The sequence below is a fragment of the Microtus oregoni genome, unplaced genomic scaffold (genome assembly GCF_018167655.1).
Source record: "Microtus oregoni isolate MIOR12 unplaced genomic scaffold, Mior012 000030F_ref0000283, whole genome shotgun sequence".
Taxonomy (NCBI): Eukaryota; Metazoa; Chordata; class Mammalia; order Rodentia; family Cricetidae; genus Microtus; species Microtus oregoni.
In genome coordinates, this window is record NW_024543089.1 from 95,621 (window position 1) to 109,640 (window position 14,020).

General features: G+C 39.0%; 1 protein-coding gene across 5 annotated transcripts in view; it reads left to right on the plus strand.

Moving 5' to 3' along the window:
• Scaf4 (SR-related CTD associated factor 4) overlaps positions 1–14,020 on the plus strand; it is a 61,555-nt gene that overhangs the window by 21,575 nt on the left and 25,960 nt on the right. For 4 of the 5 annotated variants that reach the window (XM_041678482.1, XM_041678486.1, XM_041678485.1 and 1 more), the window contains exons 2-9: positions 244–327; positions 978–1,022; positions 3,113–3,274; positions 5,134–5,269; positions 5,849–5,988; positions 6,525–6,701; positions 11,753–11,943; positions 12,223–12,331. In XM_041678482.1, coding sequence (XP_041534416.1) covers positions 244–327; positions 978–1,022; positions 3,113–3,274; positions 5,134–5,269; positions 5,849–5,988; positions 6,525–6,701; positions 11,753–11,943; positions 12,223–12,331 — 1,044 coding nt within the window. The remainder of the gene's footprint in view (positions 1–243; positions 328–977; positions 1,023–3,112; positions 3,275–5,133; positions 5,270–5,848; positions 5,989–6,524; positions 6,702–11,752; positions 11,944–12,222; positions 12,332–14,020) is intronic. The other variant, XM_041678484.1, reaches the window with a different exon arrangement.

Here is a 14,020-nt window from a genome sequence, read left to right on the forward strand (position 1 = left end):
TGTTGTTTCCCTTCACGATTTTTTGGGTTTTTTGAAAGACTAGTTTTGTAACTTTTTAAATGTTTTTGCCTTTATATTCATACTTTTCTTCTTTTCTATGTGGTGAATAGTGTATAGAAAAGTTGCTGATGTTGGACGTGTAGCCAGAGTGACAAATTGTAGTGACAAAGGCCAGTGGGTATAAATATCTTTGTAAAATGGGGGATTGACCCCTGGATTGACCTTTATTTCTTGTTTTTTAAGCTTTTTTCACTGATGGACATGAAACCTCCCATCTCTAGAGCCAAAATGATTTTGATTACTAAAGCTGCTATTAAAGCTATTAAGGTAAGAATATTTAATTTGGAAATACTTTCTAAGTGTTTATTATTGGCAGGGGTGAGGGGCATGCCAAGTGAGGTGCTTTGTGAAGCCCATTCTCCTCTTCCACCTTGATATGGGTTTCAGGGATCCAGCTTAATTTTCTGTGACAAACACCACACCCACTCAGCCATCTTGCCAGCTTCGATTTTGAATTGTTTAAAATATTCTTAACATCAGAATTTATCTCATGAATTAACTTTTGCCGGAGCTTTGTGACTATACTATTTTAGTCCTTACAAAGCAGCTGTGAGAAAAGTCAAAATGTGGGCTTTGGGAAATGAAGTAAGTTAGTTACCCAAGATGACATTTTAGTAAATGGCAGTTTAGAAATGTTTTACTCATGTGGCGGTAACAAGGTACTTTGCTTCAGGAAGGTTGGTCAATTAAGAAAGTTCATTCATTCTCTTTGGAATGGAGTATGTTTCTGTTTTGATTAATTCCTTTCTCAAGGTTTTTTTTTTTTTTGCTGTTGTTGATTTTGAACTATTTCTAATGACTCTTTGAGTTAATTGCTAAATTTTTAAATTAAAATTTTTAAGGATTCGAGTGCTCTCACTAGCTGGAGATGTAGAAATGTATATATAACCTGGCTGTGGTTTCCCCTTCTTTTTCAGCTTTACAAGCATGTTGTTCAGATAGTAGAGAAATTCATCAAAAAGGTAACTATATCATTATTACCATGTTCATTTATGATATATATTCACATATTGTGTGGATTGAAATTGGATGTGTGCTCCTAAAAACACTCTAGAAAAAAGTAGTTACTGGGGTTGGAGCCATGGCTCAACAAGCTAAGACTACTGAAAGCTCTTCCAGAGGACCTGGGTTCTCTCCTAACACCCACATGGGTGCTCACACTCTTCCATAATTCCAGTTTCAGGGAGTCCTATGCATTCTTTTGGCCTCTTCAAGCCCCAGACATGTACATGGTACTCTCGTATCCATAATATTTTAAAAAAAATAGTAATTGAAAAAAAAATTTTTTTTTTTTTTGTTTTTTCGAGACAGGGTTTCTCTGTGGCTTTGGAGCCTGTCCTGGAACTAGCGCTTGTAGACCAGGCTGGCCTCGAACTCCCAGAGATCCGCCTGCCTCTGCCTCCCGAGTGCTGGGATTAAAGGCGTGCGCCACCACCGCCCCGCGAGTAATTGAATTTTTTAAACACGGAAGTTTTATAAGGTATTTTTTCATATTACTCCCATTCGTTGAATATTGTAGAAAAGCTTGGCACTCAGCTTCTGTCATACCTGGCGACAGAATTTGTTGTCTTGGTGTTGGGACCTTTCCCCAAGCCTAAGGGCCTGGCTGTTTCATATCTTTTGGCCTATCCACTCTGTTGACATTTAATTCTCCTGTGAGTTTTTCAGATGAAGTTACTTTTTAATTACTTTTTTTAATTTAATTTTTTAATTTAATGAAGTTACTTTTTTCCCCTGACTTTTCCCTGTTGCCATCACATTAAACTTTTTTAGTTACATGGTTGTGTCTTGTCTTAAAGTGTATCTAATTAGCAAATCTTTCTCAGTAGCATCTGGGAATGATTTCAGTCATCTTAATCAGTTGATCTACCTTGGGGTCATGAAATGCAGAGTAGCTGGCTTTGTCAGTTAGAAGCTTCTTGGCGCGGCAGGTCAAAGTGCAAAGAAGTAAATGGGGAGAACATTTGATTACATGTGTGCTTTGGTTTCCAGTTACTAGTGTGTGTCTGAGTCTGCCTAGGTTTTATTTATGTGTGTGCATTTGTAAGGAAAATGGACACAGTACTGGTTGTTGACGTGCCTTTCCTACTGAATATATTATAAACATCTACAAAATAACCCTCTGGTTGATTATTACTGATTTACTTATCTAGTAAATAGTTATTTTTCATTGAAAGTGCTTCAATAGCTAACCTTAAAGGAAAACATACATACATGTTTTCCTTAGCATAAATTTTTAACCGTCAAAGAAGGCTTTATTTTTGTTGCTGAATTTTCTTCCCAAAGGGCTATACCTTTTCCTACAGAAATGCCTGTAGTGTTTTGTTTTTCCTTCGTCCAGTTTATAGACTCAAATGACCCTTTTACTTTTTTTGTTTTGTTTTTGTTTTTTGAGACTGGGTTTCTCTGTAGCTTTGGAGCCTGTCCTGGAATTAGCTCTTGTAGACCAGGCTGACCTCAAACTCACAGAGATCCGAGTGCTGGGATTAAAGGCGTGTGCCTCTCTGCCCAGCTCCTTTTACTTTTTATTTCTCTGGTAAACCTAACATGTTTAAAGTATTTTTTTAGTAATTTCAAAAGGTGGAAATCATTGAATCAGAGATTCATTAATAATAACTCATTTTGTAGGAAAGTGGGATGGTAATGGCCTCTGGAAAGTTTTGGAGAGGAAGAGAGGAAGTCAAGGATCTGGGGGCAAGTCCTTGGAGTCTGAGTTAGCAAAGAATGTAAACTGTCCCTAGACTTGAAGTTTGACAGCTAGTTAGGTGGTGGAACACTTAAGTAGTTTCTACGCAGTAGATGATGGGTGTATGGAGCTGCATACTTGTGAGATAATGGGTGTCAGATTTATTTTGGGTCTCCCTTTAGGGAGGTGGGGAGACAGAGTTCTGCTTTGGAGCTCTGGATGGCCTAGAACTCACTAAAGTGGAGCACACTGAGTCTCCTAGATCCCTCCTGTCTCTGCCTCTGGGGTGCTGGAATTAAAGGTGTGCGCTACCACACTCACTGGTTTTCCTTTCCTTAGACTAACTGTGTACCTTTATCGTTGCAGTGTAAGCCAGAATACAAGGTTCCAGGATTATATGTCATTGATTCCATTGTGAGACAGTCTCGTCATCAGTTTGGAACTGATAAAGATGTTTTTGGGCCAAGATTCTCTAAAAATATAACTGCTACATTCCAATATTTATATCTTTGTCCATCTGAAGATAAGGTATGGTTAATCACTTCTAAAATTTTGCATTCTTGTTGGATTTATTTTATTTTTATGTGTTTAGATTCATGTTATTTAAAGCCTGTTGTATTATATGAAAATATCTTCATGTAGTAAATTCTTGAGTCTTAAGTTTAATTTCTCTGCAGTGGTCATTTCCTAGTCTAGCTTCCTTGTGAAATGGCACATTCACATGGTCTTTGCACAAGGACTTTTCTCATGTTGAATTGCAGAATCTGAGAAAAGCAGTAATTGCTGGAAGTGTGGTGTGAAGAGTTAGTTGGTTTAGTGGTAGGTCTGAAGTTTTGGTTAGGCAAGGTAAAGTTCTGAGATCTGCCAAACACTGCACATTACTGGAGAAGGTGTTGTTAGTGTTGAATGTTCTTACCATAGTGTAAAGAAACCAAAGGGTTTGTGCAGAAAGCACTGTCTTTAAAGACAATATCACTAGCTGTGCAGGGTGTCACATACCATTGATCCGAAGCGCTTAGCAGGTGGCTGCAGGAAGATCTGCTAGGAATGGTAAGCCCTGTAGTGGAGAGAATACTCCTCCCAGTTTGCTACTTTTTCTAGAAGGCCCAGAATTGTTCTTCCCAACATGCAGGAATGTAAGTGATATTAATCTGCAGTAAGACTGCGCGCGTGTGCGGTTTCACAGTGAACTGTAGAAAGAAGGAATATTGACAGTTACACATAAGTGCTCTGAATAGGTGGGAATTGCAGCAGTTTTATTGAGTACTCACATAACCTCATGCTTTAGCTTCCCTGAATTCTGAAAGAAAATATGAAGCAGAAGGAAATGTGAATTTAAGTTTGATCAAAACAGAGAAAGAATGCTTACTTCCTCTCTCATGTTCCTCTGTTAGACTTGAGACTCAAAGAAAACCCTAAGGTAAAGGCCAGCAGGCATGCAGGTTTAGTTAGGAAACAGCCTTTTCTGAGGCATCTTTTTTGTCTGCCATTACTGTGGCCCACTTTCTCAGCGTGAAATCCTGAGTACAATACTCAGTAATGAAAATGGAGACAGTTTACATAAAGAGGAACACTGTGGGTATTAAGAGTCTGTGTGTATATTCTTAGGCTCTTGAAGCATAATTTTATAAAAAGATCCCTTTGAATAGGAGTTAAAACCTGTACCCATGAATAAGAAAATTTTGTATCTCCTTCATATTTTCTTGGCCATAAAACATCTTTTTCTTGTTATCAGCCACTTTCTTAAAAACTGGTTTGTTTTCATTGTTTTTGGTGCTGTGGTGTTGGGCCTCAAATTTGTAGTCTTCCTTTTTTGAGTGCTGGCATCACAAGCATGTGTGACCATATGCAGTTAGTCTCTTAAATGAGACTAACTTGGTCATCCTGCAGAAAATTTTCACTTCATGAACTTTTCTAAGATGATTGAGTTTTGTCAGTGTTCTCCTTTGTAACTCTTGTAAAGAACAGTGCTATCAAATAGTGTCTGTTTTTTTTATTTGCTCTGTGTGTAGTCTGTGTTTCTTTCTTCAGAGTATACCATGGAGGAAAGGTTAATCTGAGTTCCTTAACTGGGGAGTGATTCCGATGGATTTTTTTTTAAATATTTATTTATTTATTATGTATACAATATTCTGTCTGTGTGCATGTCTGCAGGCCAGAAGAGGCCAGCAGACCCCATTACAGATGGTTGTGAACCACCATGTGGTTGCCGGGAATTGAACTCAGGTCCTTTGGAAGAGCAGGCAATGCTCTTAACCACTGAGCCATCTCTCCAGCCCTGGATTTTTTTTTTGCTGATGAAACAGTAATGGTTTCTCTTTACAGTCAGATATGATAAGCTTTTTCTATAAATATTTATTGTATGTTCATTTTCTTGCATATAACAGAGTAAAATAGTTCGTGTGCTAAATCTTTGGCAAAAAAATGGAGTATTCAAAATTGAAATTATTCAGCCTCTTTTGGACATGGCAGCAGGAGCCAGTAATGCTGTTCCAGTAGCAGAAAATGTTACCAACAATGAAGGTACAGTGGTGTGTCTGACTAGAAGAAAAGTTCCTGAAAGTGCACTGGTGTCTTGGCTCTTTTCCTTCTGTTTGTTTTGTCCTATTGTGGTTGGTTGGTTTTTGTTTTTATCATATTTTATTTTATTCTTTATATGCCTGTTTGTTTTCTAGTGAGAGACAAAAAGGAGTGTGAATTCAGAGAGTGGAGGTGGGGAAGATCTAGGAGGAGTTGGAAGGAAAACCATAATTAGACTATATTGTATAAAAAAGCTTGATTTTTTTTTTTTAACAAAAGAAAACTTTAAAAAGAATTGAGTTTCTGTACATGAAATTTCTGAATTGATAGACCTTTCCCATAGGAAGGAAACTTGAGTTTGCATTTGGAAGGTAGTTTTTCTTCCTATAATTCTTTTTTTCAAACGAGAATGTGCACACACACCCCTACTGTACTAACGACAAGTTAAACTGAACGGAATTTTGTTTTAGCAGCAAAACTTGAAAGGTGTTTTAAACCAGGGGTGGGGGGAGGGTGTTGACTTTAGTTCTTGTTTGGTTGGTTGGTTAGTTTTTTTGCGGCCTAATGCACTTTGCTTTTTAGGCTCACCTCCACCCCCAGTAAAAGCCTCTTCTGAACTTGCACAAGCTTCCACAAACTCCATGCCTACTTTACCACAGTTGCCGAGCTCTGATGCCTTTGCTGCTGTGGCTCAGCTGTTTCAGACAACCCAAGGCCAGCAGGTAAGCTGCTTAATGCTCCAGTGGCTTGCAGAGCTAGGTTCTGTTGGTTCTGTTTCCCATTGCTCCTTCATATGCTCCTTGATGGGAGAGTATCCTTCGCTAGGGAGCTAATGTGATGAGTTAGAGCTAAGAAGGCAATGCGGATGTGAAAAATAAGGAAATGGTAGTACTTCTTTGAAAGACCTTGAGCTGTTGAAGTGGCAGGTGTTGTTGCTCACAATTCTAGTATTTCGGATTGATTATATGGAGTGACATTTTCTGTATTTCTAGAAAAGTCGCTGTTACAATTCCATGTGTTTTCTCTTTTCTTTGAGCTTTGTTTGTCTCTTTGGGATTGTCAGCATACATTTGAACTGTAAGCAATACCCTGTAATGTGTTCATTCACAAATTTAGCCATTAGTGAAAGGTGGATTCTTTGTCCAGTTTACTTACTGCTTATGCTATTTCAGTCCCTCTGAGATTCTTTGCTTTGTAGTAAATTAACTTTGATGATGATGCTTTGTTGTGTGGTTTATCGGTTTTCCCATTCTTTAAGCTGCAGCAGATCCTTCAGACTTTTCAACAGCCTCCAAAACCACAGTCTCCCGCCCTTGACAATGCTGTGATGGCTCAGGTTCAGGCTATCACAGCTCAGTTAAAGACAGCTCCTACACAACCACCTGAGCAAAAAGCTGCTTTCCCCCCACCTGAACAAAAAACTGCATTTGACAAGGTACGCTTCTCACATCACCCCACTTGTCTGTCTTACCCATGTGCATTGTGGGCTCTCTTCCGCAGCTTCTCTGGATTGTTCGTTTTTGTCTGTGGTTTGAGTTTTCCTCCTCAATATCAAAATGTTTTTTCCTGGTTACACGTGTCATGCAGGCTCACTATAAACAAGTTTAAAGAATAAAGAACAGCAAACAGAAGGAAAATCTTCACTAGCCCCACTCGTCCCTAGCAGTGATGCTGTCGGGTTTTGTTGTATGCTTTTCCAGAAGTAATAACTATGAGTCTGTGCTTTTGTTTTGATCTTTATCATTAGGTCTGTGTACATTCTGCATGAATGGTTATTAAGACTCCAGTAGATGGAGCCCTCAGATTATCTGTTTTGCTCCTGATAGACATTTGCTGTTGCTGTGATAACTGTAGTTACCATGTCTGTGATGTGAGTCCTGGGGTGACCCCAGCATCTCTCTGCTTACTCAGTGTGCCTTGCCATCCTTAGCTCTGTTTCTGTGTGATTGGGACAAATACCAAAGAGAACAAATTGAAAGGGAAGATTAATTTTGGTTCCTGGTATCAGAGTTGAATCCATGGTTTGCAGCAGGACCACATGGGCAGATGAGCCTCTTCAATTTAAAGTGGACAGGAAGCAGGGGAGGGGAAAAGGATGCTGAAAAACATGCCCTTGGTAGCTTTCTTTCAACTAAGTGCCATCTTCCAAATTTTCACTATCTCCCAAAAAGGCTACTAGCTGGGTAATTTACTTGAGCCCATGGGAGCATCTCAGAATGAAACTTAATAGGCATGTTTAAAATACTGCCACCAGGGGCGTGGGTAAGCTGTGGGTGAGCTGTGGGGTTCAACCTAGACAGCTCTACTTTTGTCTTGTGTTTTTGTTGGGGTTATGATTGTTTAAAATTTCTTTTTCCAGTTTCATAGTTTAAAAAAAGATGGTTTTAAAATCATAGCATTAAATGGCATGTTTGATTTCATGAGCTCTAAAATTTATGATTATTTCTAAGATAAGATAAAAATTTTATCTGCCAATGATTAATAATCAGTGTTGTAGATAAATGCCAGTTTTCATTATTTTAGCTTAATGATTAATAAGTGACTACTGAATGTAAGAAAGACTGGATTAAATTTTGAGTGGGAAAGGAATAACCAGGACTAGAGAGATGTTGTGGAAAAGGAATAACCAGGACTAGAGAGATGTTGTGGGAAAGGAATAACCAGGACTAGAGAGATGTTGTGGGAAAGGAATAACCAGGACTAGAGAGATGTTGTGGGAAAGGAATAACCAGGACTAGAGAGATGTTGTGGGAAAGGAATAACCAGGACTAGAGAGATGTTGTGGAAAAGGAATAACCAGGACTAGAGAGATGTTGTGGGAAAGGAATAACCAGGACTAGAGAGATGTTGTGGCTACTAAGATTTTTGCTGTGCCGGCATGGTGCCCCGAGCTTCCGTCCTGGTGTCCATGTAAAAGCCGTATGGAGATGGCTGCTCACCCAGCCCAGCTGAGCCTGTGAGACACAGACCTGTCTACACACACACAGGAGGATTGTAAAGCAAAAGAAGCTGTTCCAGGGTGCTTTGAAAAGATGTTTGTATCTGTGCTTGCAGGTCTATTTCCATTAGTAAATGAACATAAATTCCTGTGTGGTTTCCATTTGGAAATCTCTCTGTTCTTTATTACCACCACCACCACCACCACCACCCATTCCACCCTCAGAAGAAAAGCTCTGTATTCTTCTAATAGTTCTCTGCTTTCTGTGTCCTGTGTTTGTCTCTCTAGTCTTTCTGGAGTGAAGTCTGTTTTACATTCTCATTCAAGGGTTTTTTTAAGTGCTTCTATTTTTAACGTGGCTAATTTACCTCTTTTTTTTTTTTCTCTCTATTCCTACTTGTTTTCATGCCTGATTTTTGTTGTTTTGGGGGGGGGTGTTCTTTTTTGTTTTTGTTGTTGTTTTGTTAACACTGCCTGTCACACCAGTGTTTATTTCTGCATCCTAACAGTTAAAGAGATACATATATCTGGTGCTGGGAATTGAACTCAGGGTCTTAGCCAGTGCAGGTACCTGGCCACTGAGCACATGTATACATGCTTTACTTCCAAATGTCCCTCTGCTTAATTATTTCTCAGGCTTACTTGGGCTATTCCTGGTCTTATGTCTAGGTTCTTCATATAAATCATAAGCAGTATCTATGATGGCTGAATGAATGGATGGGAAGATTCTTCTTAGGTTTATTTTATATGCATAAATGTTTTGCCTCGGAGTATATATGTGATCCATGTGCATGCCCAGTGCCAGTGGAGGTCAGAGAGGGCATCAGATCCCCTAAAACTGAAGTTACAGATGGTTGTGAGTCACCATGTGGGTGCTGGGAACTTGAACTGGGTCCCCTGGAAGAGCAGTCGTAGCTCTCAGCTGCTGAGTTGTCTCTGCAGCTGTGTGAGATGTTAGTGTAAGAGAACATTCCAAGGAGCAACAGACTAGAAATTGAGGTACAGTTTTGTGCTGTGGCCCTTGGGAAGCTTCTTCAGGACACCCTAGTTCTTGTTGGGAAGATTGAGACCAGAGCCCTCTTACTTTTCTGTTCATTAAGTGATAATGTGATCTCAAATATTTTACCTTCACAGTGACAGCCATATGACATTGGACCTTACAGCTGTTCTCTATATTAGATATCAGAGTTTTAACATACATCACCCATCAAAACCTGCTTATTGGGTGGACGTAAATGGACCTCTTTAGCTTTGGTATGCACTGCTCCGGAATCTCCATAGTAAACTCCAGTGTTTTTCTGGCTTTCTTTATATAAGCCTTACTGCTTTCTTGTTTTGTTTATCCTTGGATTCCTAGTCTTTTTTAATGTTCCTTAGCACTTTGAATTTGGATAATAATGCCATAGAGAAAAGGCTGACTGTTGTAACTGGCTACAGTATTGAGTGCTTAGTTCTCCTGGGATTTCTAGGTAGTGCTGAATCTGATATTCTTCAACATCTGCTCCTGATACTTCTCTTCTTACACCAGTGGTAGGAAATACTGAGTAAAGACCATGGCTATGGGAATACTTAGCTTGCTGGTTTAACTGAAGTAGTTGTTAGTTCCATCAAGTTTCCAAAATGGAATTCCTCTGCTGACGAGTAGAAGTATGGCTGTGTATGTGTGCTTTCTGTGCTTTTATTGAACTAACGTCTGTTTTCAGCTAGGCACTGGGAGCACTTTTACTCAGATCTTCCTACATCTTTCATTTCCTCTAAACCATTGAAAATTAATTCTTTTGCTAAACTAGAGATTCTATAATTGATTTAAGTCTTTCCAGATCAATATATATGGCTATTAAAACTTAAATAATGTATCTTGTTGGTACCATAAGATAAATTAATATAATATAATCTGCAAAGTACCTGAAGGACAGAAAACAACTAGTGTTTTTTGAATAAAGAAATTTGCTGCCGAATGGCAGTGCACACCTTTAATCCCAGCACTTGGTAGACGAGGCAGACGGATCTCTGTGAGTTAGAGGTCAACCTGTCTACAAGAGCTAGTTCCAGGACAGTTAGGACTGTTACACAGAGAAACCCTGTCCCCAAAAAAACAAACCAAACAACAATTTAAAAAAAAAAGGAAATTTGCTGTGTCATATACTCTTCACACTGGGTTTAGTTCTGTGTGCCGTCTTGTCTCAGGAAAGCCCGTCTCCAGTCATGACTTTGAGTTTATAAAGTATACCATAAATCTGTTCTAGGCAGAACAGTGCAGAAAGCATGGGGTAGAAGCCATGGGCACAACAGGCACAGCTGGAAAGGAACATTTGCATGTTGGAAGCTGAGCACAGGCATTTGAAGTACAAAATATCAGTGTTCACTGTGATTCAATATTCACCAGCTGTAGTTTGGTTTATGTTTCTTAACCTCCTGAACCTTGGTTTCCTTGTATATATATTTTTTTTAAATAGATCTATATCACAGGTTTTTTTATGATTGCAAAGTGTTGTACATTCCCTGTTTTTAATAAGAATAATTTTTAAGTAAGTTATAATGTGTGAGAGTGATGTATATATGCCATGGAATACATACATGTGGAGGTCAGAGGACAGTTTCTAGGCGTCTCCCCACAACCCCCTTATTGGGTTGGGTTCCGAGGATGGCACTTAAAGGTGTCAGGCTTGCATGACAGGCTAACCATCACCCTGGCTCAATAAGTTTTATTTTAAATTACTGTTATTTTTAACTTTTTATCTTAAAATGCTGTTATTTTTATTTTTTTAAATTTATTTTTATTTTAAATTACTGTTCTAGATTTGTGAACTTCTGGATTATTTGAGTTTGTTTTTAAATAATTATTTTTATTTTATGCGCATTGGTGTTTAGTTGCATGTATGTCTGTAAGCGGGTATCAGATCTTGGATTTACAGACAGTTGTGAACTACCATGTGGGTCTTGGGATTTAAACCCGGTTTTCTAGAAGAGCAGTCGGTTGTGCTCTTAACCACTGAGCCATTTCTTCAGCCCTTATTTATTGCTTTAATGAAAGTTTCTGGTAATTGGTATAATCTGTAAAGTTTTGAGAAAGAAATTGCTAGGGTAAACAGCTAAGAGACTTCTGTTCCTGTCCTACACCATAATTTTTTCTTTGATTATATTAGTATATTCTTGACTGGGCAGTCTGTGGACATAATAGGTCTAGCTGCCTGAAAACACACACATGTTGGCATGTACACAGAACTCTAGAAGCTTCAGTAAATAAATATTTAGATACGTAAGTGTATGGCTGAATTTATTATGAAATAAGCGGTTAATATTCAGAAAGAAAACATTGCTTTTATGATTGGAGAAGGAAAGTAGAATTTAAATTGTATTTTTCTAATGTGACATTTATGTCAAAATTGTCTCTCTTTGGACCAAACTCCTCAGGACATAGAAGAGAAAAAGAAACTGTACATTGTGTAGTAGGGGTGTAGCTGATGCAGACATCTGTTACTCTGTAAAGTTTCTGGTTTGGTGACTCAGTCTGTATTTTAAGTGGAACATTGCCGTACACATTACAGAAGCTGCTTGATAGATTTGATTATGATGATGAGCCTGAAGCTGTGGAAGATGCAAAGAAAGAGGATGCTGCTGTCACCGCTGTAGCCTCTGCTGCTGCTGCTGCTCCTACACCCACTGTGGCCACACCTGCCATTGCTCCTGCTGTGCCAGTCCCCTCTGCCACCTCGCCCCCTCCTCCACAGGTGCCATTGTGAGTCTCTTCTTAATTCTTTGGTAGTTGGTAACAGTTACAAAGCATAATCTAAGTAACAGTTAGGGCTGAAACACATTTCAGTGTGGTCTTTATTTTATAAACTTATATTAAGACAATTTGTATCCTTTTCAGAGTTAGAATTTTAAATGTGCAGCTTTTATGTTGGACAATATTTGTTGATTACCTGTGACTCCTGAGTGGCATTCTGCAATGTAAATGTGACTAAGAGTCTTAAGTGCTTTTGAATAAGTAACTAAAGTACTCACCTTGTTTTAGTGGCTATCCTGGGGATGGCATGCAGCAGACAGCCTACACACAACATCAAAGTATGGATCAGTTTCCCCCTCGGATGATGGGAATGCAGCAGGATACAGTGCACCATCAGGTACTGTATCCCCTAAGCCCCAGGTTGAGGGCCATTTGTCCTATCCTGTGTCCAGGCGGGTCCTGCCCAGCATATTTGTCCATGCTTGGAGGGAAGCGTGAGGATTAAGAAAGGGACTAGAGACAACTGATAGAGCCAGGAGGGCATCTAGGAAATACTGAGATTTGCCTCATGTTTATTTCTCAAAGACTTTATATGCCCTGATCCAAAGAGAAGGGGGGAGGCAAGAGACTTCTTTACCAAGATGCAAAGAACAAAGTAATTAACTTTTCAGTACCCAAAGCATCAAATAACCACACCCTAGGTCAAAACATCCTGGTAGTAGCCACACCCTGGGTCAGACCGAAGGAGAGGAGACTCTCTGACCTTTAGTTAAGGGGAAATGGATCTGCTTTTGTGAGCTCCCACAATGTACAGGCATTTTTCATGTCTTGAGTTTATGAATTCAAGATCTGTTTTTGGAGACCTGTTTGTACCTCTGAGCGTTGTGATTACTTTGTAATTTGCTAAGGAGAACTGCAGCCCCAGTGAAAGCTGTGGAATGGCAACTATTTTGAGTTGCTTTTTATCTTAATTACAAGTTTATAAACATGGTCATCTTATAATAATAGATATTTTAGTTAAAATAGTTTAGTGACATTACAGTTCTGTTTTCTTTGCTGTACGTCTGTTTCCTGTGTGCTCTGCTGTGGAGTACTTTAAGCATTGGTGTTGGTGATATAGACCATTGGTATTATGCAACAAAAACATATAGCACACTGGAGAGTTAACAGAAATTAGGGATTGGGTTATCGAATTTATTTTGCTAAATTCTGTAAGCTCACTTTGTTATGAATCTACATTAGGGGTGGAGTGGGGACTTTAAAGACATAGAGCCCACACCCACTACCTTATAATCATTTTAGGTAATCTATGGAATTTGTTTGATTTCTTCTTCTTCTTTTTTTTTTTTTTTAAATACTACAGTGGTTTTTGTGCACAACCAGCCTTGGGAAACATTGCTTTATAGCCTGTGGGAAGGGTGCCTAGATACAGCCTTAAACTACTTGCAAATTTTCTTGTCTATTATTTCCAGATAATTCTTTTCATTCGAAGACATATAGTTGGTACTATGATTTTAATGGCTTATTTAGGAGGCCTGTTCAGATAATGAAGAAAACACATGACCATACTGCCAGATATTTTATTACACACATATTAGTACCAATTTCTGTTTGCTGGTTAGTTGTAACATCCCTGACAGTCCTGGAACTCACCCTGTAGGTCAGGCTGGCCTTGATCTCAGAGATCTGCCTGCCTCTGCCTCCTGAGTGCTGGAATTAAAGGTATGTGCCATCACTGCCCAGCTCTACCAACAATTTCATTCATTCATTCATTCATTTATTTAGTGTGCAGTGTTCTGTCTGTATGTTTGCAGGCCCGAAGAGGGTACGAGATCTCATTATAGATGGTTGTGAGCGACCATGTGGTTGCTGGGAATTGAACTCAGGACCTCAGGAAGAGCAGTCAGTGCTCTTAACCTCTGAGCCATCTTTCCAGCCCCTCTACCAACAATTTCTGAATTCTTATAGAAAGGTATTTTGGGACGTGATTAGTTGAGTACAGTCAGTTGGTGTTGGAATTGTACATGCAGAAACGTCAGCTTGTTCTTTGCTCTTATATTGTGAATTTTACTTGAAATTTTAAACA